Genomic DNA, 26688 nt, shown 5'->3' on the forward strand with positions numbered 1-26688 from the left:
GTAGCCTCTTCCCAAAGTTAGCTCAGAGAAGTCTGCCTCTTGATTCTTTCATTCTTCTGCATTCTCAAGTAGAGACACGTGCATTCATTCCCCAGGCATGAATAATCACACTTTCCGTGGCCCTACCACTAAGCCATGGATAGCTCTAGCACAGAATATACTTCCTCCCTATCACTAGGTACAGTTGACCCTCGAACAACACAGGGGTTAGGGGCACCAACCTCCTGCAGAGTCAAAAGTCCGAGAATAACTTTCGACTTCCCCAAAACTTAACTACTAATAACCAGTTGGCCGGAAACCTTACCAACAACCAATGGTCAATGAACACAAATTTTGTCTATGTATTGTATACTGTAGTCTTACAATAAAGTAAGATACAATAAATTATTTTTTTAAATCATCAGGAAAATACATTTACAGTACTATACTATATTTTAAAAAACAAAACCTGCATAGAAGCAGATCGGCACATTTCAAACCCATGTTGTTTAAGGATCAACTGTAGTTAATTGTATAAACTGGCTTGGTGGGACGCCTGGGTGGCTCAGTAGCTGAGCGCCTGCCTTCGGCCCAGGGAGTGATCCTGGAGTCCTAAGATCGAGTCCCATGTCGAGCTCCTGACATGGAGCCTACTTCTCTCTCTCTGCCTGTGTCTCTGCCTCTCTATCTCTTCTGTGTCTCTCTGAATAAATAAATAAAATCTTTTAAAATTTTTTAAAAAACTAACTGGCTTGGTTTCAGGTGTTTGCTCTACCACTCATTGTGTGACCTTGAGCAATCAACTTGACCTTGGGCCTCAGCTTCCTCGGCTGTAAAATGGGGATATTCATAGTACCTACATCGTTGGGTTGTCATGAGGAATAAACAAGACAACATGTTCTAAACAAAAAGATAGTGTCTAGCCCACAATAACTGGTCACATGGGTCAGCTTTGTTAAAGATTTTATATCTGCTGTCCCCATTCACAAAGCACAGTGCTGGCCTAAAATAAATGAGTTACGAATCCAGGTCTTCCTGAATCCCGGGGCTCATCCACTGCGTGGCAAAGCTGTTAGAAAGCATAACTTAGTAATAGTTCAACATTCTTTTCCTTTTTCTCCCTTATGACCAATCCTTGAGCCTTCCTAATTAGCTACTTTTTACCCAGATTGCACAAAGGCTCACACACCTTGTACATAAACCTTTGCATGCCCCCCACACATTAAACTTCCCAATCAAAATGCCAATGACGCTGGCTTTGCTACTCTCAAAAGAATCAAATGATTTCAAAAGCCCCCATTACTCATTTGTTCTGAGGAGTCCAGAACTAACCCTCATTCTAGGACTGTGCCTACTGGACAGGAATCCTTCCTACCTCTTCAACTAACATCTGTCAACATGCAAGAAAAACCAGGATTTCTTCTTTCTAGGAAGACCATTATATATACAAACATCTTTCTGCTTTCTCCCCTTTTTCCTAGCCAGTGCCCCTCACAGGAGAGGCCCTGTGGGCTCAGGATTACTCACCAACTTCTCTTTGTTTGAACCGATAATTCTGAAAAGCACATATTTGACAACCATTACTGATATACCTTCTATATCTGACAAGACAGGATGGGGCCCTTGCCTTATGGGGCTTATAGTCTGTTCAAGGGGCACAGTTCCTTGTGCTTCACACTTGCAGCCAATCCACTTGAAATAATATCCCAAATTACAGGTTAAACAGAAAGACGACATCAAAGATGCCACATGATGTCCAGATGCAGAAAAACAAGTTCACCTGGGGGCCTCATGCGTCACTTTTCCAAGTGGCCTGGAGATCCCACAGGGCTTGAGTTTTATAGCCATTTCCACATCAGGGCCTCTAGACCTAGGCCACCTTCCTGGTCTTGAAAAGGGATACTTCTTCTTTTCCCAAGCAGTTCTCTGAACCAGGGGCAACCTGGAACCACGAATTTCCATCTTTGCCTGCCTAACTCACGTTCACCTGTCCCTGCTTGTGTGGGCCCATGTTCATGGCCCCTGCCACCCCCTCACTACTACAGCCCCCTTCCCTCCTCTGTCAGTGCTTCTAAGAAGTAGCAGAGGGGTCCTTCTAAGTCCAGTGTTTCCCCCAGCTGGCAGGGTTCAGATTGGCAACTGGAGAAAACTGGCCCAGAGACATCTTCCTTCTCATCCCCCCAAACCTATCCAGTCCTCACAGCTCCTGTCTCCAGGGCTAACTAGTAGGCCTGGCATCCCAGCAAGAAAGGGGCCATCCCTGGAGCTGTCCCTAGGCAAGGACCTTGATGACATTTGCGCATAAAAAGAGAAAACCACTGCCCCACAACTGCTCTGCCCAGGCCGCCTGTAGGATCCCAAGGCACCAGAATCTTCCAGACAGCTTCCTGGCCACCATCAGGGCCAGCCTTGTGATCTAGGATCCTCCCTGCTGCGTTATTTGAGAAGCTTTCTTCCTGCCAGCATTGGGCCAGGTGCCCTGGACACTGGTGGCCAAGAACAGGCTTCAAAAGGCTAAGTGGAAGGTGACCATCTTCAAAGGGCCCTCAGACTTCCCAGAAAGCTCTGGCACACAGCCCTGACCTCAGGTCAGAGTTTCCTGCAAATGAACTTGGTGACGGCTCCATGAGGGCAGGGACCGTGTCTGTCTGGTTCACTGCTGCATCCCCGACAACCCCTAGCACGGGGCAGGAATACAGGCGGTGCTCAATGCGGATTTGTCAAATTAACATCTAATGACCTCTACCAAGGAAGGAGTGAAGGTGAGTGGAAGAGACGCCAGATTTGGGGGTCAGACAGATGTGGATTGGAACCCTTCCAGCTATAACCTTAGAGGACTCCTGGGCATGCTCTTCTACACAGCGGGGATTAGAATCCCCACCTCAAAATGCTGCTGTGAGCGGTAGATGGAAATCACATGTGAAGCCTGTAGCCCAGCTCAAGGCAGAGAGCACTGTTTCCAGTTCAGAGATACCTCTTCAGCTCTCACTCGATGCGGGACACGTCCCAACAGGGTAGGGGGAGTCCCAGATCACAACTCCTTTGTTTTATCTCTTACCACAATCCCATGAAGCAGAAATCTATTTAAATCCCTTTTGTGGTTGTGGAAATAAAGGCACGAGGTGAAAAAGCAACTTTCCCAGAGTCTGATATCCAGAAGTGGCAGAGCCAAGCCTCCTAGCAATTCCAAAGTCCAACATTTTAAGAGCTACACTTTGCTGTCTCTAAAGCTGTTGGGTCAAGGAATGTTTGCTTCTGTCTCTACCCTGGTTTGATTACGGGAGACACTTGACCACACTGCTGGACTAGGGTTTTCAGCTGCAAAACAAAAATGCATCCGGGTAGTCCCGCGGTTCACGGCTTTGTCTAAAACGAATGGCCTGTCCCCGTGAAATTCAATCTCAGACAACTTTGCTGATCAAAAACTTCTCTCTCATCCTGTCCTCCTGCTATCTCTTCTCCAACTATCTAACTGAAAAAGAGACATACAACTATGTCAAAATAGGAAAAAGGAAAAGAAAGCAGAAAGACAGAGCCTGGGCTTGCACGCCCTCAGGAACAGGGAAGTCTCTCTCTCCTAACTATCCCTAAGGACAGCTGCCCACACAGAGGGGCCCGGAAGAACTAGTCTGTCCACATGGAGGCCAACCACATCGAGTCTCATGCATCCAAGCAGCAGAGAGAGAACTGAGCCATCTCCTCTAATGCCCCAAACCTCCTCATACTGAGAGCTTTCCGTATTTCGCCTCCATAAGACTGCATTTGCCCTACTCCAACCACAGAGGAAATGTCATTACCAAAATAAATCAGCGCTGCACTTGACCTTGCTTCTCAACTGGCTCAGGATTAGTCACATCACAATGCACTCTACAAATGCTCAGAAATAGCAGAAAAACCCCCTCACGTCAAAAACTCTTGGTATTTCACTAAAAGGCATTAAATTATTTTGATTTTACTCCATGGAATCTAAAACGCTCTCAGTGTTTTCATTTTCAAAATGCTGAAAAGAAAAAATACGCTCTTAGGACCTTAGGAATCTCCAACTCCTGGTTCATGGATGGTAAGATGGGGAGCAGGCCAGAAGTCAAGGAACAGTAGCTCTGGCCCCACATGCTCACTGACTCAGTCCCCAAGTGGCGGAGGCTTCCCTGTGGAGGCTCTAGAGGCAAACTTCTCTCATCCCTCAAAGTCACAGGCAGGTCAGGAGCAGCCCAGACATCTGGGCCAGTTCTCCTAAGGGCCTAGTCTTCAGCCCCCAAATCCCTGCTAACCACCATGGTTCCCTCTCAAATTAACAGTAGGAGCACAATTCCTCCACGGTGGCCAATGAGATGGGGTTGAAGGTGGGTGTTCTTTACCCAAGGCATCTGCTTGGAGATGGCAAGGCTTGAAAGTCCCTGCAGCGCATGCATTTCCTGCATGCCCCCATCTGCACACATGACCCTGCAGTTGTAATCCCTAGTGCTGCTTGCTCAAGAGACCACCCTATTTTCAGCCAGGTTGGTCATTAACACGGTAAGTCAATGGAATGCAGACTAAAGGGGAAAAAAAGAATCCATATATTTATAACAAGTGCTCTGATGGGACACCTGGGTGACTCAGTGGATGAGCATCTACCTTCCGCTCAGGGTGTGATCCCAGGGTCCTGGGATCAAGTTCCATATCGGCTTCCCCGCAGGGAGGCTGCTTCTCCCTCTGCCTGAGTCTCTGCCCCTCTCTCTCTATCTCTCATGAATAAATAAATAAAATCATTAAAAAAAAAAAAAGTGCTCTGAGGACACACTCAGAATCTGGTTATCATGGGTACTAAAGACATACACCCACAACCAGCACTGCATCTGTCACCATACTGGTCACTCTTACAGAGGTACAAGTCACAAAACCACAGTATCACAGAACGTACAGGTCCCAAGGACCCACAGACATCAACTACTTGACTCTCTTTCTCTTCAGGGGAGAAAACAGAGATGCAGGCCAGGGGTGAAGACTGTCCACTGTTGGTAAAGGATTCAAAGCCAAAGCTTTTCAGTTAGCTTTCCATATTTAGCCCAGTGCCTCTGACACACAGTGACCCACAAGAGTTCTTACACACTTAGTGCCACACCAAAAAAAAAAAAAATTATTTCTATGATGGTCTTCTAAGGCAGACTGGCTAAATCCAGCATGGCTGCTTCCTAAAAAAGTAAAATCAACAGAGAAGAAAACGGAACTGGAGTTGACAAAATTAACCTTTGCTTTGAATTAAGTTCCCAGCCCAAAACCTAAGGTGAAAGCGCCTTTCTGGTGTTCCCTGTGAGAGGTGAGGGGCAGTGGTCGCTCCCGACCAGGATGTCCGACGCTAGGCCGCTATTTCAGATTACACTTTCTGGGCAACAAATGGGAGTTGTACAAGGAAGAGCAACCTGAAGCCACCTTCACAACTAGTAGTAAAATCAGCTTCAAAGAAGGCTCCAAGATTAAAGTACTTTCCTTTGCCTTTAGAATGGGTGGAGGGGGGGTGTTTGCATTTTTTTTTTGCATTTTTATATAAGAAGATAAGAACTTGCAAGCACAGAGCCAGGCTGAGAAAGGGGAGCCCAGCAAAGATACACACACACACACACACACACACAATCAGAGGCCCTGAAACTTTGTGCCCACAGCAGCTGCCATGTTTCACCCTGAGTCCATTTCACGAATGGACACGAAGAAGCTTCTCTGGCAGCAAAGGATCACATGAGAGCATAAGACAAATGAAGACTTGAGCGTTCTCTCTCTCTCTCTCTCTCTCTCTCTCTCTCTCTCTCGTGTGTGTGTGTGTGTGTGTGTGTGTGACACTGACAGGCTGGAGACTCTAATGCTGCAGAAGGCAAAATTTCCCTTGTTTCCATTACATCATCCAAGTTAGAGCAGGGGAGGGCGGGGAACACAGCTGGTAGCAGCTGCACCACCATCTGCTTTCTCCGTGGCCGCGTGTGCTAGTTTGAGCAGCAGCCTCCTACAGCTCCTGACTGAGGAGGCGCAGTATTAAAGGTACAACACCCTATTATGGAAAACCTTCCAAATTATTTAGAAATAAATCTCTTCTGCGATAAGTTAACAACCTCAGGCAGGTTGCTGAGCCAGTTCTCTTTGAGTTTCGGGTATTTGTTTGCATCTCTTTAGACTCAGCTACGGTGCAAACTCTTTCAACTCAACGTGCTCAATTAGACAAGCAGAACGTACAAGCAACCACCTGCCATCTGCTTCCCAAAAGGTAAGCAGCCAAAAAGTACAGGTCTGCAGCTGGAAGCATTTACGGAAGGAGCAGGGGGGGTATAGTCAAACCCAGCACACAAGCCCCCCCAGCCTGGCGGATGGCTACCTGCCGCTGCCTTGGGTGTCCCAGGCCATTCTGTTGACCAGTCTTGTCTTCTGGGGCACACGTGAAGCTTCCTTTGAAACACACTGCGAGGCATCCCCTTGTAGAAGGGGAGACTGGTGAGACCCTGGGGGTTAACACCACGTCTGGCCACTCAACTACAAACATGCAACAAAGTGGGAAAGTGGTGGTTTGAAAGTTTGATCAAGCTACACACGTCTCATCTGGCCTACATGGGGTTGTGTTTAAAAAACAAAAGTGCTGGCTGTTAGAAAATGACTGATTTTCATATATAAACATCTACATTGCTAGCTCTTTCGGTGGTAGTGGGGGGGGGGGGGGAATCAAGAGATTTGTCGGCACGATGCCCCATTTCCATGTGGCACCAGTCAATTACCAGGAGCTGAGAGGCCCCCCCATGAGATGGGGTGTGTGCTCTGAAGAACTAGCCCCACCCGTGGGTTTTTGCATATGCCACAGCAACTATATCCCCACCTGGACCCTGGGAGCCTTTGCTATAATCCTGTTGAGCATGAAGAAGGACAAGAAAACCTCAGTGAATGATTTAACAATGATCTTTTAGTGCCTCTTCAGGTTGGTTGAGATTCAGCCCCTTGGACGGCCAACTAAAATTCTACAAAGATCATTCAACCCAATACAATGACTGGATTTCAGAAGGCTAGCCGCAATCATCCCTTATGGCAAAAGCACATCGTAGCATCTCAAAGGAGCATTCCAGATCGCTTACCATACATCTTGCCTTCATCTGATAAGATGATTTTCCTCCTCCCACATGGTGGGTAGATAGCCAAGGCCTCCTGAAAGCTCTGCTCAATGTCAGGGCTCCAGACCCCCTCTGCATCATTGTCGATTGGCTTATCCGCAGAGTCGCTCATTCTTTCCATGTTTTCGGCAGGGCTCTCACTGCCGCTCCAGCTGCTGGGCTCAATTTTGGCGGTTGGATTTTCCAAGCCGAAGCCTGGAGCCTTTTCAAGAAAATAAACCTAAGAGAGAAATGAAAAGATAGTGTAAGGACAAGGTAATGGCCAACAATACTGCTCTTACTAGTTCTATTACCGATCTTTCAGTCACCAGCTTTGCTTGGAGAAGAACTCCTAGTGGAAAATACAGAATTTCGGGATGGATCTAAGTGGCTTTTGTCGTTTACCTATCACATTAAACACGCATACACAAATGCAACGGCAGGCAGAAACTGGACCATCTTCACAGATGTGAGGATGGTCCTCACTTGGGGTTACACGTTCACAGTGAATGCTGCAAAACCCCTGACTAGATGCCTACCATCTACCAAAGAGCACTTTGCCCAAGGATAATCAAATGTCCACAGCAAAACAAGTTGTTTAAAAGAAAATAAAGTAGGAAACAAAAGATGTCGTCTACCCCACCATAGCAATAGGCACGATAACTCGAAAACGTCAAGCCACCCTATTTGTCATGGAGAGCACCGAAATGCAAGATGGTAGCAGGATGGTAGGAGGAGGAGATTGTGTTGTTATCACAAATACTCGTTTCACTAAAACAGTGATGCCAGCTGCCCTGGATCTGCTCCTCGATAGCATTTTTCAGCGGGGCTTCTGCCCCATACAGTCGGGCCACTTTGCCACTCCAGCTTCTAGATCATAAACCTTGGAGCAGGAACCAAGTTGTCCCCAGTCCTGCCTTCCCTGAAAGCACTACAAGTGGCCAGCACATTTGCAGAAATGTGTTACACCTACATGGGGCACTTCATCTGGTTGCCTACTTGGAATTTCTGATCACATGAAAACCGTAGGGAGTCTTTCATTTATTTTTCTGTAGCACCGAAGATTACAGAACCAAAAGAAATTTTTCTCAAAGATTTATTCCCCTTAAATTATGCATGTAACCTATGGTCATAATGGGATAAGCTTTCCAAACAAATGTCAAACCGGCACAAACACCGATGTGAAAATGATCTAATCCAGTACCCCCTGCTGTCCGCACACTAACATATCAATATTCCTTTGTTGAAAAGGCATCAGATCATTAATTCAAAGGCTTCCCCAAAAAGGGAGAAGAAATGCTCCTGGGGATGGATCGAAGAGGGGAAGGCACCAGGCGTGAGTGGGGAGGGCTCAGTGTAACCACCATCCTACCCGCTGCCCCACGGCACGTCCACACAGCATTACAACAGAGGCAGCCAGAAGGGAAGCGGATGCTGGCAGCCCCACGAGGCTGGGGGCGGGGGGGACTGCTAGGTGTTCCAGGGCCATCACCTGAGAGCAAGCAACCTGTCTTCTTGCCTTCTCTCTCCCAACTGTATCCCTTTCACCTGCACTCCCCCAGCTGCGTATATCAACAGATCCCAGGTGCAGAAACTCAAGCGCACGTGAACATGACACAATTAATGGCGTAACCAGTGGGTGCTTTTGGCTTCATACTCTGACAGTTTTTTGGATCTAGCAGCACCTAGATAAAAGAAACCCTCAGGTCGTCTGCTTTTTAATGCTGCCATTGATCTATCATTCAAAGAACTTGTCAGCAAAATATTTACTGCCTCTTACTGACACATGTACATTAACACGGGACTTTTAAAACTGCCAAACGTTGAGGTATAAATTAATGCCAACAAGAAAGGGTTTTGTGATTGACCTGTGGATGAACTCCATGATGTCTCCAGTGTGGGTCTTTTGAATTCTCAAATTATTACATTTTTTGCTGGGATTTAGGAGTCTCACAAAAATTCAGGCTGAACTGTACTATTATACCCGACGGTCTGTTCCACCTCCAAAGCGGTTTATGGGAAAAAGTATGAGAATATGAGAAAACGCTTTGAGGTGGTGGCTAATCCACCTTCTCCCTCTCCACCCGAACCAAAAACATGACAAAACAAAACAAATGGCACATACAAAAACACAGGCCTGTCCCTGAGCTCTGGGCAGTACACAGCAGGATGAATTCACTGCGGGGAGCCACATTTTAGGGTGAACAGTGGATGTGCCCAGCACACAACTGCTACATTAGAGGGATAGAATCCAGGACACTGAGGCCCAGCGGAGGGACTGGGGGATCTTTATTTGCCCAAGAAGAACACTACCATATAAGTGAGAGCCTCAGTCTCCAGACAAAAACACACCAGCATCCCCAGATCCTATCTGCACTTGAACATCACCAATGGTTAAGGAACACAAAACCTTCCTAATACCACTTCCTTTGTAACTGCATGCTGAAATTTTTTTTTTTATCTAGGAGGCTAAAACCCATGTCCCAGTTAACTTCTTGGAGGTCTATTCATCCCTTTTGGGAATAAATACAACAGCCCTCCCCCCACACCTACTTAGTTATGACAGGAACGGCCCCCAAGCCCCTGATTGTGTTCCACACTAGACATAATTCACATCGTCCCTCTGCCCAGCCCTCAAAAATGCATCTCAGTTTGTCCACAACCCTCCATAAATGACACTTAGAGGTGGACCTATGATCCATAAAACCTCCAAGCTCCCAACTGCTGTTCCTGAAATTCCTCTATTGTGCAACCAGCTTAGGGTGTAAAAACACGAGTTTATATTTATTCCTATTAAATTCCATTATTTTTACCCTTAGGCCATGACTCAAAGCTGGTTAAGATCTTTCTGAATCATTAATTGCCAAGCTTAGTGTCCCTAGACATTGAACAACTTCTAAGAGGTGTCACATGGAGGAGGGTGTACACTCATTCTGTAGAAGTTTCAAAGAAGATTCTGACTCAACATCTGGAAAAATTTCCAGCTAGTTGAACTTCCACAAGGGGTGAAGTGCCGTAAAGACAGGTAGCAGAGTCCTGCAGACAACTTCTTCAAGTTATCTCTAAAGCTAAAAATCACTAGTCCTTGGCTACGGAATGCAATCTTAGCTAGCATTAACTGATCCAGCCATTTAGTAAATACAGGCACTGTTCTAAATGCTCTCATGTTTTTATTCATTTACTGCAAAGGGAAGAACTCTGTGTCCAGGCTCTTGCAATTTGGTCAACTAGAGCTCAGCAGGATGGAATTACCTACTCTGGCCAAGGGCCAGAACATAGCCTCAGTAGCTACCACACACATAATCCACAGAGCTATAAGGCCCTTGGTTTTACAACCCAATTGTAAGATGAGGCCCTGTATGGGCAGAGAGTTTCCGATCACAAGACTGGGGCTGGCTGAGAAAAGCTCCTCGTACTGGATACCAAAATAACCATTCTGGCATTCTATCCCTCGGGTCCCTTCCAGCCCAGCTCAAAATCCACCTCTCATCCTGGAAACGTGTATCCAGTGGCTCTGAGAGTATCAGCCACATGGTAGGAATATTGTAAAAATGTGTGGAATGGGTAAACTACCACCCAATCTACCTGGCTCCTGAGTGTATAGCAACAAGCACCCACTTATTACCAATAACAAGATCTAATCAAACGTGAGGAGCACAGACTATCTGTGCCTGCAGAGCTAACATCCTTACCTCCTAATACATCCTCTGAGCAAGGAAGTCAACTTTCACTCAGTGCAGTAAATGAAGAAGAGCACAGTATTGGGGGATGGGGGGGGCGGGGGGGGGGGAGCATGTGCTATTAAGACTCAACCTGACTTAGCTTCCAAACCTGGTTGACCCACTAGCCTTGACACCCAGGCTAAATTAGTTTATCTCGTAGAAGCTCAGGTTTTAACTTACAAATGGAGATAAATTCAATCCCAACACAGGAAAGCCGTTAACTGGTAGAGGAACTCTCCCCTCACAGGACTGCCACAGAGATTTAGTGAGATACTACTGAGTACCATTAGTCCCTATGTGCCTCAGTTCCCATCATTAACACTTTCCTAAAGTCTCATTTTTTCCTAAATTCTCCTTGGCTACATTATAATATATAATAAGTTACAGAAAGAAATGTTATCCATGACCCAAATATTCCTGTTAACTGCCCCATCAGCAGTACATTCCCTAAATGGATCGTTCTTTCACAATTACCCACTGACACTTGAAGAAGGGTGACATGATTACAGTAAAATGACATCATATGTCTATTTGTCCAATACACACTTTAATATGAAAGTCTGGGGGAAGAAGGAGGAGAGGCAGTCAAACGTAGGTGCTTCTGACACCAACTCCATTCAAGGGACGAATTCACAAGGGGTGTGACACAGGGCACAGGAATCTGCTGCTCCCTTCATCTTAATTCCTGTGGGTCTCTCATAATGGAAACATCTCACCCACTTATATGTGATTTAAGAGCTCTTAAATAAGAGGGTTAGGTTTAACTAACCCTCTTGATTAATGAAATGCCACTGAACATGAGGGTCACAAAAAATCCATACAGCTTCTTTTAGCCAATGTCTCAGCAGTCTATGAGGCAACCAGAAAAGGGCTGGACTAGGCGTCAGGACTCTCTTGTAGGCCAGGACCACAGGGCACTTGTCGACCCCCATGTACCTCAGTTCTATCATTAACACTGAAGGAGGCCAACTAAGTCATTCATCTTCACCTTGCATTCCCATACACTCTACCTACCTAGAATAAAATTTAGTAAGCTGATTTGTTGTTGCACCCCATCCATACCCCAGTCTCCTTGAGGGCAGGGACCACTGTATCCCCCCCAGTGCTAGTGGGCTACCTGGAATGATATTTAATGAAAGAAAGAATGAACCAGCAACCAGACGGTGTGAACATTCTCTGATGTCAATATGAGTGAACTTCTCACTTGAGCTTTCCATGAGAAGGGCAAGAGTTTCAGCCCCTTTCCCATCCCTCACCCTGACTCTGGTCAAGATTCTAATGAGAAAAGCCCCAAAGAAAGTCACCAAATTAGGAAGATGGAAGAGGACAGACTTAAGCCAAGCACAGTTTAAATAACCAAGAGTTGGCTATCTGATCCAAGTTCTTATTTATTCATCACAATTACAACCATCAGTCGTTCTGTGTTAAAGACACAAACATGGGGGTGCCTAGGTAGCTCAGTTAGTTAAGCACCTGAAGTCATGATCTCAAGGTCACAGGATCAAGCCCTGTCAGGCTCCTTGCTCAGGTAGAAGTCTGCTGGAGAGTCCCTCTCTCCCTCTCCCTCTGCTCCAACCACCCCATGTGCACATGCGCACTCTCTCAAATAAATAAATCTTGAAAAGAAAAAGACACAAATATTTTGGGTCCTCTAGCAGCTAAGTTTCTGCTTTGACGAACAAACATCATTTCAAGTGGAATGGTAATTTCTGAGATACAGTATTTTACCTTCTCTCTTTTCTTTGGGCCCCTAAAGAAGATAGAATCAGAAGATGACAGCTGTTAAGAGTAAGCGAGGCAGAGTGGCAAGGGTGTGAAGGCCAGAAGCCAAAGAGGTGGCCAAGGAAAAAATGTCAAGAGGTGAAAAATGGTAACAAAGCAAATTTGAGTGGGTAGGTGAATGAAAAAGGCAACACAGGTCATGACATTGAAAGGAAAACTGAGAAAGATTTCTACAAGCTCAGAAGAATGTGGACATAGGCAATGGCAGGAACCCATTTAAAGAATCACATGGTTGAAATAATATTTGTAGTAAACAACTCAACCAAGCATTCACTGACTCTAAGGTTACTATGATCTTAGGGAAAGCCAAATGTTTATTAGAAAAAAGGTGCCTTCCAATAAAAAGACTAGGAAAAATGATGCTTTGCTTCCAAAGTGAACTGGTACATCAAATCCAAATTCAACCTTCTCCCAATAAACCATGTTTTCATCCACAATGCCAGAAGCTTTCAACTACAGCATCTTCAGTCACTGCACTACTCCCACTGGGTATCATCTCCACATTATGAGGTCCAGAGATCTAAATAAGTTGACAAAAGTCATATACTACACAAAATTGGAAACCAGGAGTCATTTCGTCAGCTAGCATGCACCTTCCATGGGAATAGCAGACTCAAGTACACTCTCACTAGACAGTGAGCTGGAGGCTGGATTTCAAAGGGAGAGAATGTAGGCAGTGCCGAATGCTTAGCTCTGTCTACAACTGACACCCTCAAGCACAGTCTAATTAATTCCTAATGAATAGTGATGATACTGACTCACCTCCCCGGGGTAGTTGGAAGGAATGTCAAGCACTAATGATGGTTCATTGCTTTTGCATATGTAAAGCAGGGCAAGTTATGAGTTCCCTATCATTTCAGACACTAGCCAAACCTGCCAATAAGTATCCTGAGAAATACAGGACTGACTTGATGGCCTGGATTTTGGAGGGAGCCTCCAGAGAAACAGAACCGCAAAATGTAAGTAAGTCACTGTCAGCGCAGAATGTTCAGGGAATGCCAACACCAAGAACTGAGGCCACGTCTGCCATAAAGCTGGTAGCAGTCAGTGAGCCTTGGTGTCATAAATCCCAACTGCCAACAGGTTCTAGTTTCAGCAGGAAGGAGTGGGTAATTACTTCTTCTCATTTTCAAAAATCACTTCCTTATCAACAGGATCCATCAACAGGCCAACACCTCTTCACCAAGACCCCGATGCTGAGCACCCCGTGAGAGGACTTTGGCATTACCTCCTGAGATTCCTGATTAATACTCCTGCTCCATTAGCCCTAGGTACTAGCCCAGGTGTCAGTCATTCAAGAAAGGCTTTGATTGATTTCATGCTATGTAGCTCTGTATTATCAGCCTTTAGGGGAATCACCTTCCCCAACCTCTTAAGGAATCTGTTAGCCACTGAGAACAGAAATTTGTGCCTCTTCCTTTCCCCCACCATCACCAGCAGTCAACCTTATCACTACTCTGTTTCATCAGAAGACACCTTCAAAACAAGGAGGCCATAGACTGAGGGCCAGACAGTCTATCCAATCTGATCATTCCGAAGTGAAGACCTGATGTCAAGACAGTGCATGCATTTGGGAAGCATAAGCTGGATGGCCTGACCTGCATGCAGCCTGGGTCACAAATCCTCAGGAGGTGGACTACTTAACACATTTCAAAGCCAGAAACAAAACTTACTTTCCTGCTCCAAGAGGAAAAAACATGCCACAAGAGTTAGCATAAGTAGCTGTCAATGAGCGTACAAAAGAAAAACTCATAGGACCTTTCCCAGGGTCAAAGAAACCCCCAAAACTAACCCCTCAATCCCAGGTCTGTAGAGTGAACATATATTTAATGTAGGCTCACAGGGACCCCTGGTTAGCTCAGCAGTTGAGCATCTGCCTTCGGCTCAGGGCCTGATCTAGGGTCTAGGGACCGAGTCCCACATCAGGCCCCCTTACAAAAAGCCTGCTTCTCCCTCTGCCTGTGTCTCTGCCTCTCCTCTCTGTCTCTCTCATGAATAAATATTTTTTTAAAAAGGTAGACTCACCAATTATGCTTATTTAAAACAAAGAAAACAAACACCATGAAAAGTCTACTCCTTAATCACTAAGTTACGGATAATGTTACTTTCTCAGTTGATGAGGTTCACCATCGGATTATCATGATGCCTTTCTGTTTTAGATGACGGTGAGCATGAATCTAAAAATCAAAAGTAGACAGTTTATATTTTAAAAAATACTAAGACGGCAGGGAAATACACTGTGCTTGGCCAAGCCCGAAGACAAACATTTCAAAAGGGTCCATCTCAACCCCCTACCAGGGAGGAGTGTCTACAAATGAGCCTCCTATAATCAGAGGGTTGTTCCCTGGGTGGGAAGTCTGTAGGTCATGACTGGGGTGTCATCCTTCTTACAAAAGGCCATGGGGACTCACTCAATGTTACACAGCTTGTTGCCAGCCAACTTAATGATATGTTGGCTCTGGGCTGACTCCGAGTCTCAACAGCTGACCTGCCCAGATGCAGTTTCTCTGGCTGATGTGGAGTTCTAATTCTATTGCATCAGGAACTGTCCACACACAGAAATGGTCCCAGGCCACCTTCTCCAGCTCCTATGACTTACGGTGCTTCTCTCAGTCTGGCCATGCCCATGTCTACCCTGGATTATTTACACAGCATGCGAGGAGACAGAAGCAATAGGTAAATCCACGGTTCACTTCTGATTGGCTCATAAGTCAATCAACACGAACTACTGAAGCAAGCTGGCATTTTGAAGTGCTGAACTGTAAAGTCCAAGCTCTGCTCCTGTTCATGTACTGGGTACACTGGCATTCAAGTGCTGCCTAGAGATCCAACAGACCCACATGAATCTCATCAGCACTTGTGTTAGAAGATCCAAAATCAGGGCGCCTGGGTGGCTCACAGTTGGTTAAATATCTGACTCCTGATTTCAGCTCAGGTCATGAGATCAGAGGTCCTGAGATTGAGCCCGTGCATCAGGTTGAGCATGGAGCCTGATAAGGATAGCCCCTCCTCCCGCTTGCATGCCCTCTCTCTCTCTCCCAAGTAAATAAATCTTTAAAGAAGAAGATGATGATCCAAAATCTAGGCTCCAGTGTGTCGAGAAAAAAAAAAAACTACTCCTTCCCGTCACCTTCAGGTAACCAAGGACACAATTCATCACAATGCATTTTGTTCCTTTCCAACCTCTCAACTATCAAAAATCACGAGATCACTTTTTTGTGTGGGTGATGGGTCTGGCCATTTGTAAGGGACGTAAGCATACAGATCCTCATCCCAGATTATTCATGAGTATCTTCAGTCCCAAAACATGATCCTTAAACTCCCTGGAAACAGAAATTGAGCCCCTGAGCCCTCTAGAACCTCGGACAGTGGCAGGTGGCATTAGAAGACTGGATAAAATAAAAAAAATAAATAAAAATAAAAAAATAAAATAAAATAAAATAAAATAAAATAAAAAAAAAGAAGACTGGATAAAAGTGAACAGGACCGAACAGCAGCTACCACTAATCTTTCTGATTCCATACGTACCTTAGAGAAAATCTATTCCAGGGGCTCTTGATAAATTGCTTTTACTAGAATTATGCTTTTATGTGATGCCATCAGCAAAGAACCATCCCATGAATTAGTCACTGGATTCACTCCAAGAAGTTGGAGATGGCCTTCATCACATTTCACAGAGTGCTCTTTACAAAGATCCCAAAGGAAAGTTCGATAACAAGACACCATGTGTTTTTTTTTACCCTGTGGTCAACTGACTGGGCCTTGGCTTGACTCACTGGCCGCCAAGTGCGCCGAGCCACACTGGCAAGCCCCTTAGAGAAAGCACGGAGGTTATTCTGGTCAGCAAGTTTGATTTCATTCCCACACCCACTTTAGATCCCTACCTCCACCTCCATTCTCTTCCTTCTTGCGTTTCACTCCTTTTAACTTATGCTATTCTACAGCCTCGCAAGCTGCCTTAAATTCATTCTGAAACAGGGGCACCCGGGTGGCTCAGTGGTTGAGCGTCTCCCTTTGGCTCAGGTCATGATCCCTGAGTCCCAGGATCGAGTCCCCACAGGGAGCCTGCTTCTCCCTCTGCCTACATCTCTGCCTCTCTCTCTGTGTGTCTCTCATGAACACATAAATAAAATCTTTTAAAAAAATAAAAATTCGGGGATCCCTGGGTGGCGCAGCGGTTTGGCGCCTGCCTTTGGCCCAGGGCGCGATCCTGGAGACCCGGGATCAAATCCCACGTCGGGCTCCCGGTGCATGGAGCCTGCTTCTCCCTCTGCCTGTGTCTCTGCCTCTCTCTCTCTCTCTCTCTGTGACTATAATACATAAATAAATAAAAATTTACAAACAAACAAACAAATAAATAAATAAATAAATATTCATTCTGAAACAAAAGAGAGTAGAAGCACACAGGGGAAATCATTCCTGTTTTCTAATAATCCACTCCCAATGTCCACCACCACATTCCCGGCACTAGACAAATGGAGAGAAATAAATCTGCCCCCTCCCTGCCCTCAAGGAGCAGCCTTGCAGCCGGGAGCACAGATACTGAAGTTCATTATCTCTCCTCTGGGAAGCCTTCCCTCTCCCCTCCCTCCATTTTCTGCAGGAAGCACCACTGCTCACCAGGACAAAAGTTACCACCCTTGCTGCACAGGAACGATGTCCGTGTCGGACTCCTCTGCAGATCTGCGAGATATTCAAGGCTTAGGTCCTAGCCTTCATTTATTTCCCTCTCTTTGGCATTTAACAGAATGCCTGGCACCCAGCCATCACTCCCCCAAAATGATGACTTAGTGGATATCAAAAAAAAAAGAATCCATGGGTGGATAAATGAATGAGCAAGTCAATGAATACAGGACATGAGACGAGGAATGGCCATGGTGCTGTCGGAGCATATAGACATGGGAGTTGATCCTGCCTCTTGGGTCAACAAAAGCCTCACAGGAGGGGAGGAGGTTCAGGCAGGCCTTGAAGCCTCAAGACTTACCAGGCCCATTACAAGGGCTCAGGGGGCCCTGTTGGGAGAAGAGTGTCTGCGCATGTGATGTGCCAATGAAAGCACAAAGCAAGAAAGCAGAAATGTTGGAACAGAGCTTTAAAAAAAAGTAAGCTGAGCGGGATCACACACGGCCCCTCACACACCACCACAAAAGCTCAGGGCCGTCTCATACCATGGCCAACAAGAGAACACCAGCAACGCCAGGAGAGCGCCAGCAGCTCCTGAAGGGGTGTGTGCACCTCTCTGGGAGCATAAAGGATGAAGAACAGGTAATTTTTTAGGTTTGAAATCAGAGTTTTTTTAATCAAAAGTATTTTCAAGTGTGGTCCAAGGCCAGAACAGTCCTCCAGGTGAAGGCCAGTGTGACAACGGGACACATTCCAAGCATTCCAAGTGATAAAGATGTTGTTGTTGTTGTTGTTTAAGATTTATTTATTCATGAGGGACACAGAGAGAGAGGCAGAGACACAGGCAGAGGGAGAAGCAGGCCCCATGCAGGGAGCTCAATGCGGCGCTCGATCCCAGGACTTCAGGATCACGCCCTGAGCCAAAGGCAGAGGCTCAACCACTGAGCCACTCAGGTGTCCCAATAAAGAGGTTTTAAAGGCAGTGTATACAGGTGTGTTTTTTAAACAGGCCAGAGGTGCCAGATGAACTCCGCTCAGTACCCTGTCACCCAGCTCTTCGATTACTGCTCACACTTTGTTGTCAAGCACCCTATCTTATTCCCCTGGTCCCCTGTGTGTTGACAGCACAGTCATCCCCAAAGCAGCACGGGGACCAGACTGCCCCGCTCTCAGACACACCCACGTGAGAACAGCCAACGTGCAAACACCAGCTAATGGCAACACACGTAAATGGATAAACTGACCAGAAACATACAACCTTGCTTGTTCCCAAATGTCCACTGGCTCCCAATGCTATGGATATAATGCAGCCCCCACTCTTCAACTGAGAAACACAATCTGCCATTTAATGAGGACACAGTGACAGAGCGGCTGCAGAACAGGTCTTACACGGACAGGGATGCAAATTCAGAGACAATTAAAGCCTCACCCCTGCCCCCACCTCTGTCCTCCAAATTTAAACGTGGTCCTTGGTTTATACCCAGTTCAACTTCAGCCTGGAGCATTCATCTTGGCACTTTGGCTAGAAACTGGCCAGGATAAGTACGGTTTCCCTCTTTAGACAATAAGCCACTCATTAAAAATAATAATAAACACTTGAGCACCTCCTGTGTGCACAGCACCAGCTCCAAGCAGCTCATAAACAGTTAAGGACACACAGTGGGGCAAGAGAACTACCCACAGAAAGGCTGAGGCACCCACTTCTGGAATCAGGCCTCCCTGGGCCTTCACTTCGGCATGCCCTAGGGTGCTCTGAAGGACGGCGGACCACCTGAGGGAAGGCTCCTCCTTCCCCCATCCCACCAGCAAACAAGCCCATATCAAATAAGGCAGGCAGAAAGGCCTGGATTCAATCCACATTTCTGCAGCTCCCCAACACACACACACACACACACTCACGAGGAGTCTCTTTAGAGGTTTATGTTTCCTTCCAGGATCTCTTCTTCCTCCAACGCCATCTGCTAACCCTGGTAGAGAGAACAAGGCCAAATCTTCAGCTCCTCTCTCACTCGTCAAATGGAATCCATTTCCGATTCCACCTGTGGAACACCACTGCTGTCATCCTCCCTCTAGTGCTACGGTCTCCCTTTCTCGGGTTTTCATGGCGTTGATTTCCTATCAGTCCCACGGACTGCCCTGACTCTCCATGTAGGATCCACTTGAAGGCCAAAAAGGCCCAGGAGCAAACCAACCAAATCCCAACCCTCACTACACACACACACCTGGCATACCAGGCACTAACGTCTTCAAAGCCGCTTCTTTGCACTGAGGATCTTTCTCTAAAAGCATTCGTGAAAACTCAAAAGATTCCCAAGGTCGCGGGTGGAAGGGGACCCAATCCCACAGCCCCCTCGGAGGGCCTTTACTCCCTAGGGAACCTGGCTGGAGCGGCACCCACAGGGGTGCCATCATCCCATCCTATCCCTCTACCTTTCTGATGCAACTCAATCCCAAGAACGTCCACTGGACCCTCCCATCCCTCCGTCATATGCCCTCCACCGCCCTCCACCCCCATGGACTCGGCTCCTGACTCAGGAGTAGGATCTTACCACCCTTCTCTGAGCTGGACAGCTGCCTCTGTGCACACCATCACCACTCCCCACAACCTTCTGCCCAGTTCCCAGCTCTGGATGCAAGTCGGGAAAACACGGGCGGCTTCTTAAAAATCATAGGTGGCTTCTTAAAAATATGATCCCAGCTTTGATGCTAAAAGTGCCGAATCAGAGTTCCCAGGAGATATATTTTTGGCAAGTCTCTCTTGTGCTCTTCTTTGGCCGGAGGAGTTTCCCTAAAATGCACTTATGACTTTTATCATATGCTCATTTAACATCTTTCAGCAGACCCCCAGCCACCCTGGGACCCAACTGCCTAACAGGGGCACCCGTGGCCTTAACCACTTATCTGCAGGCTGCTCTCAGGCACCTGTCCAGTCCCCTACATTCCAACCACGTGACTACTCCATGGAACCCAGATAGGGCAGGCTGCCTGCGTCAGCCCTTCAGCCACCTGGGTCCCTCTGCTCAGAGGCTTCCCTCACCAGCTGCTCCACCTAATGAATACCTATTGGTCCCTCCAAGACCAAAGGCACCAACCTCTCTGTGGGAAACCTTAGCACATTCCTCCACTCAGAGATGTCACTTCTCTGTCCCCAGAGCATCTCAAAGTTCCAACACCACACATGCATGCTTCCCCATGACTTCTCTTAGGATACGGTCTCCCAGCTCATCAGTAAGTTCCTTGGCATTCCTATAACATCTCTCAACACGAGACAAGTCACTAGCACTTCAGAAAATGTTTGCTGAATGCTTTCCTTTGCAGGTACCCCGAGAGTTGCAGGGACTACACCGTGCATCTGGGGAGCCGATATGGCAAAGCAATTAAATATATCTAAAGAGTACCTAGGTTACTGGAACACCAGAGTTTGAATTTTGAATTCCCCACTTGTTAGCTATGTCTCAATGGGTTGTTTTTCCCCCCTTTGGAGCAAATGAGAACATTAGCTACTTGTTATAAAGACTATGAGATGATCCATGTAAAGTACAGGTATCTCAATTATTGGCAGTAATTAGGTACATTATTTATCATCTGTATGCTCATAGATTAATGGGTATGAGTGCACACACATCTTACAACTGTGCCTGACACCTTACAGGTCCTCAAAATAATTGCTGAACAAATGCATATAGCTATAATTACTAATTACTGCTTATATATCTGTCTTTCCTGCTACACCACAAATTTTCAGAAGGCAGGGACTCTGTCCCACTCATTTCTGTACCTCGTCCCCATTTTAGCTCCATAATTATCTGATTTAGTTTAACATAAAATATTAATACAATTTTTAAGACTATTAAGAAATTCATCCTTGTCTAAGGACTCACAAAGACAGCCTCAAGCACACTCTAGACCAAACTCGCAAAATTAAAAAGTCACTGGCTTGAAAACCTTCCTCTAATCTCCCCAAACCCTGACTAGCTGGCCTCTAAGGCTCAACATAAACTCTGCTGGCCTCCCTTCAAGGCAGGGCCTGTTACCTAATGAACCACCACCCGAGATGACTCACATCCCCCTCCCTCCCAGGTCTGTGGCACCCCTGCTCTGACCCCCAGTGACAGCCCGGCCACAGCCCTGCCGCAGCAGCTGCTCCACCTGGGACGTGGGCTCCAGCCTTCTCAGCTCACAGCCAGTCCTCCCCCTGGGGCCTGGGGGCTGCAGTAGGCAGGCCAAAGTGTCAGGTTACCACAAAAAAACAGTGGGCCTGCACAGTCCGAGTCCAGGCCAAGTGCAGAAAGAGAAGCCCAGGAGGAAAAAAAACCAGACATCTGAGTTTGAGTCAAAGAGGACCTGGGTTTTAAGAAATATACTTTAATTCACAACTACACTCTTAACATCACACTGCAGCCCCTACAATAACTCATTTAGTGTCCCATCCAGGGTAGATTATTTATATTAATACTACTTTCAACGTGCTTTTAAAAACATTATGTTAGGGTAAGAGTGGGGGATGGTTTGGGTTTGTTTTTGTTTTTTTTTTTCCCTTAGTTTGCTTATTTAGTTTGCTAATTTTATAAAAGTCCGATTTGGGTCAATGAAGGTTTTAACAAGTATTGCCACCATTCAGCAAATCCCTGATATTACTCAGCTTTAATTTTCTCAAAACTAAATCCAAACATGACAGAGCTAATTAATTAGCTCTGCTGAAGGAGGGGCAGACCTTCAAGAAAGAAAAGGCTAATAAAAAGCATTTACACATTTTTTTTTCCTTTTTCCCAAAATGAAATCAAAGGTCGCTCCCGTGCTCCCCTCGTGCAGGAACTCTGCTGGCTTGATGTGGGCTGACCCCGCCTGCGCACAAAGTTAACTTCAATCACTGCAGTGAGTTAACAGGTTATTGATTCTCCATCCACTGTTCTTTCATCTGGCTTTACTCCGTATACCATGCCTCTTTAATGTGCTCCTGGCAACTGTTTTATTAGAGGCTGGGTACAGACCCAGCGACAAGAAATGCCCTTTTCCAGCTGGGCAGGTGAACCCCAGGCCCGGGCGGTGTTGGGTTGGACTGGGTTTCTCATTGTAACCCCTCCTGTGTGAGAGCCACTTGCTGTGCCCTGGCACATTAGATTCTCGGCCTGAAGGGGCTGAAAGGGAGGCAGATTTAAAAAAAAAAAAAAGAAAGAAAGAAGAAAGAAAAAAAGAAAAAGAAAAAAAAAAGAAAAGGAAAAGGAAAAGGAAAAGGAAGAAAAGAAAAGAAAGGAAAAGAAAAAAAGGAGATCCAAATAGAAAAGGAAGAAAAAGGCTTCTTTATGAGCTTCCTAAAAAAAAGAGTTCATTTTCATGAGGAAAGGTTCTCCAACATCCCCTTGTTTTATAGTTATTGGTTTATATTTCATGTTAAAATATCAGGGTTGTATTACAAGGCAAGCGGGGCTCTGAGCAGGACTCCACTGCAAAGGCTTAAAGGGGAAGGGCGGTAGGTGGGGTCTTTGAAATGACAATCTTGGTGGCACCCAGACCAGCTGGTAAACATGCAGACAGCCAGATTGTGTGTTTTCTTCTTTTTTTTTTTCCTTTTTAAACTTTTAAGAAATAACCCTCTCCCAATCCCATCAATAAAAACTTGAGAGACGGCACCTATTACCAGCAGAGTTCTGCAAGGGGAGACTAGCACATAAACAGTGAAATTACCCGCAGTTTCATTCTGTCTCTACAAACAGTCCAATTCCCGGAAGAGAGGCTCTCCCCGGCCCGCTCCTCGGCTGTCAGAGCGCACACAGCTCACGCAGGACACACCACACCGCGCGATCACCACTGCCACTGCTAGAGGATCTTTAATAATCCTGATTTTAAAAAAAAAAAAAAAGAAAGAAAGAAAGCAACAAACACCCCACCATAGCAGCTCTCCTTAGGAGCCCAGCTCTCCGGGCTCGCTCAGCGTGACGGGTCACCTGGAGGAGGAGGAAACCCCGGGCAGGGGCTCATCCTTCCCCAGCGGGGTCTCCGCACTGCGAAGCCACACGCCCCGCCTCCGCGCTGGCCCCCTGGGTTTCAAGCTAGCTGAGCCCCCGAGAGCCCCGGGCAACCTTCAGGCAATGGTAGCCAGCGGCGGAGCAAGGGAGCCAAGGAGCAGCCAAGGAGAGCCTGCCCATCAGGGCCCCCCGGGAGCCGCACCGTCCAGGGACCCCGAGGAGCCGGGCACCCCTCCGGGCACGGCGGCCAGCACCCAGCGAGGCAGCGGCCGCCTCTCCCGGCAATCGACACGAGGCCTGACGGTGTCTCTCCGGGTCGGGAAGGTCGGGACTCAGCATCCTCGGCCGCTGCTTATATGTTAACTTTGAAAACTTACAACTGGATTTTAAAAAATGTAACAGCCCCGGTGGCTCAGCGGCTGAGCGTCTGCCTTCGGCCCAGGGCAAGATCCCGGGTCCGGGGATCGAGTCCCGCATCAGGCTCCCTGCGTGGGGCCTGCTTCTCCCTCTGCCTGTGTCTCTGCCTCTCTGTGTCTCTCATGAATAAATAAATCAAATATTTTTTTAAAATACATATAATAACCATGGAACACTTCTAAATGTAAAGTTCATACCCACAGGTGACCCAAAAAGTGGAACCTGTGGCAACATACACAGGAGAGGAACTGTACTCACAGTCCTCCCCCAAACAACACTCGGTGCAGACGATGCATTTTGAGGTACTTTCTTGCACTCACAACATGGTTCTTATTAATCCTATTTTTTTATTATTATTACTCCCTTATAGTTTTGGGTTCTGTTATTACCCACTCTTAGCATTCACACTCAGCATTATCCTGAGTCCTGAAATACTCTTCATATTTGTGATTTTTAAGAAGCATAGTATTCCATGTAGAGTATTCCATGTTGTGGGTTTGCTATCGTTTGACTTTTCCCCCCCATGGGTGCACATTTATGTTTTGCCCAACTGTTCGCTGTGACAGCAAACATCCTTGTAATCATTTCCTAAGGACAGATTCCTGGAGTCCACAAGGGCGGGGAAAAAACTGGTGCAGACTGGGGACCCTTGAAGACAGGGACTGTGCCTGTCACACTGTAGGGTGTTGTGAATAAAGGAATGTGTTTCGGCACCTTCCAAATAGCCCTAAATTCTAATGCGACACTTTCCGAGCACCTACTGGGAAATCATCAGGCCAGCACAACATAAGTCCCCTCAACAGAGACAGAGGAAGCTACGAGCAAGGGATCCATCTAACACCTCTGAACACCTGTCAAAGGCAATTCAGATGCTGCTGGCACCGTCTACACCACCTCCACCAGTACCTCCCCATTATGGCCACGATGGTTGTTGAAAATACTGTTATCTTTCATACGAGTTGGTGGAGAGTGAGTGGCACAAGCCCACCAAATGCCCCTGTCCCCTTGACTCCCACCCCTCTCCAGAGTCCCGGGCCTCCTCACTATCCAAGTAAAGGATAAGTGCCTGGCACACCTGGGGGCTTCCAGGGATTTCCCTTGTGTCAATGTCCTTACAGTTCATTAAATATTTCAAACGTCCCTCCTGTTCACATACAACCTACAACTCAAGATTGGCTTTTTAAATTTTGTTCATCCTCCTCAGAGACCACTGATTAAAATTTTAATTATCATCAGTTCAGCCGTTTCTTAAATTCATTAAATTCTTTAATATTTTATCCTTAAAACAGAAATGGACAACTGATAAGAAGCCCTTACCAAGACGCCTAGCAGGGAGCTGTTCCCACTAAGTTCTTCTCCACGAGGCACAGTGAGTTAGGTTAGACAAAGATGGACATCATACGTGTAAGATCCATACACCAAGTACTAACACCAGTGATCCTGGCTCCCCAAGGATCAAAGCTATTTGTATGATCACGTGAGGCTTGGAGGAACTCTCAGATCATCAACTATAATTCTCAGGAAGCTAAAGCAAAAAAAATATATATATATATATCGAAATGCTAAAATCTAGAAGTAGAAGAGTCAAGTACAACATAACCTGTGCCCCAATCACCCTGGTACTTACTGGCTTACCTCTAATACCAGTAACTGCAATATTCTGGAGCTGGGTGTATTGCTGTGCCGTTGGAAGCATGATCTCTACCTTATCTGTCTCTTTGCTAATCTGAATTATTTTCTGTGTCGGGGAATAGATAACTAGTAAGTGGAACAGAATTTCATTTCCTCTGGATGGTTCTATCCTCTACTGCGGATGCCAGGGCAGGAACATCAGCCAGGAAAGGGAAGAACAGCAAACCAGAAGCCCGTAAATCAGACTCTGAAAACCAAAAAGGAGCTGGCCTGGATGCGTTACAGCCCCGCCCAGCCCCTCCCAGTCCCTCCCAGTCCCTCCCAGCAGCTGGGGTGGTGGCCCTAGCTGGAATCAGCTCAAAGACAATGCCCATCCACATCTCCACTAGGCAAGAACATACCCCAAATTTCAAGTCACTGTGGGAGCTATTTTTGACTCTAGTGTCAGATACAATGGCAAAAGCTTACGGAAACACCTTGTAGTCATAACTGAAAATAATAAGCACAGCTAAGATTTATTTAACACTGCTGTGAGTATGGAAGGCAGACAGGAGCGCCACGACTTGATTTCTATTATCTCTCCTAATCCTCATCACAACTATATTGAGATGTGATATTATTATACTTGTTATTCAGATAATGAAGAAGGTGAAGTTTAGAAACATTACGTCATCTGTCTACTTGTCAAATAGTCAAACCCAGATCCATCTCACCTTGAGTCTAAAGTCTGTTTCTGTGATAGAATGAACCTCCCAGCATTGGAGATAATCAAGGAATGGCTGAGACATCTCTTCACAGGGATGCTGTATCAAGTACTGGAGTGGGTAAAAGGATGTCAGGGAAGGTGCATTCTAACCTCTGATCCATGATAGATGAAAACAGACTGCCTACTGTGTGCTGGCTCTGTACTAGGTGCTTACAGGACATGAGGTATAGGAGATCCTGTGACTGAAGTGAGCACACAGAGCTGAGATAACAGACAGTCGTTCTATTTTTCTGCTCACAAAACAAAAGGCCACTGAATAGAAGGGGTGTTGGGAGAGTCCAGACTCGGGTCACTGTGATCCCAGCAGGGCTGGCACATGGCAAACACATGTTTCCTTCTCCCTCCCCAGAACACAACCAGAGGGAGCAAGTCTAGCTCTACTGCAGGGCAGGCAAAGAGTTTTTGCCCTTCTGTTTTTAGATTTCCTGCACCTGAACTTTTTTCCAACACAAAGCTAATATTTACAGTAAATAAACGATTCAAATTTGTATTAGAAAATATCAAGAACACAACCAGAAAAGGAGATGAATGGACAAGTCACACAAGAGAAGTATGGGACTTTCCCCTCTGCTAGGAGAGGGGATAAAGGACAAATTCAAACAGGCTGAAGGTGTGACTTTAAATGTCCCAATCAGCAAACCTGTGAAGTCGATAGTAACATCTGCAGTGACTAGGACACAGGGAATACACTCACTAGT

General features: G+C 46.3%; 1 protein-coding gene across 3 annotated transcripts in view; it reads right to left on the reverse strand.

Annotated features, from left to right (window-relative positions):
- Positions 1-26688, reverse strand: part of TEAD1 (TEA domain transcription factor 1) — a 267173-nt gene that overhangs the window by 173719 nt on the left and 66766 nt on the right. For all 3 annotated transcript variants that reach the window (XM_072725641.1, XM_072725638.1, XM_072725640.1), the window contains one exon: positions 7068-7323. In XM_072725641.1, coding sequence (XP_072581742.1) covers positions 7068-7224 — 157 coding nt within the window. In that variant the 5' untranslated portion in view covers positions 7225-7323. The remainder of the gene's footprint in view (positions 1-7067; positions 7324-26688) is intronic.

Source organism: Vulpes vulpes, chromosome 11, assembly GCF_048418805.1.
Source record: "Vulpes vulpes isolate BD-2025 chromosome 11, VulVul3, whole genome shotgun sequence".
Taxonomy (NCBI): Eukaryota; Metazoa; Chordata; class Mammalia; order Carnivora; family Canidae; genus Vulpes; species Vulpes vulpes.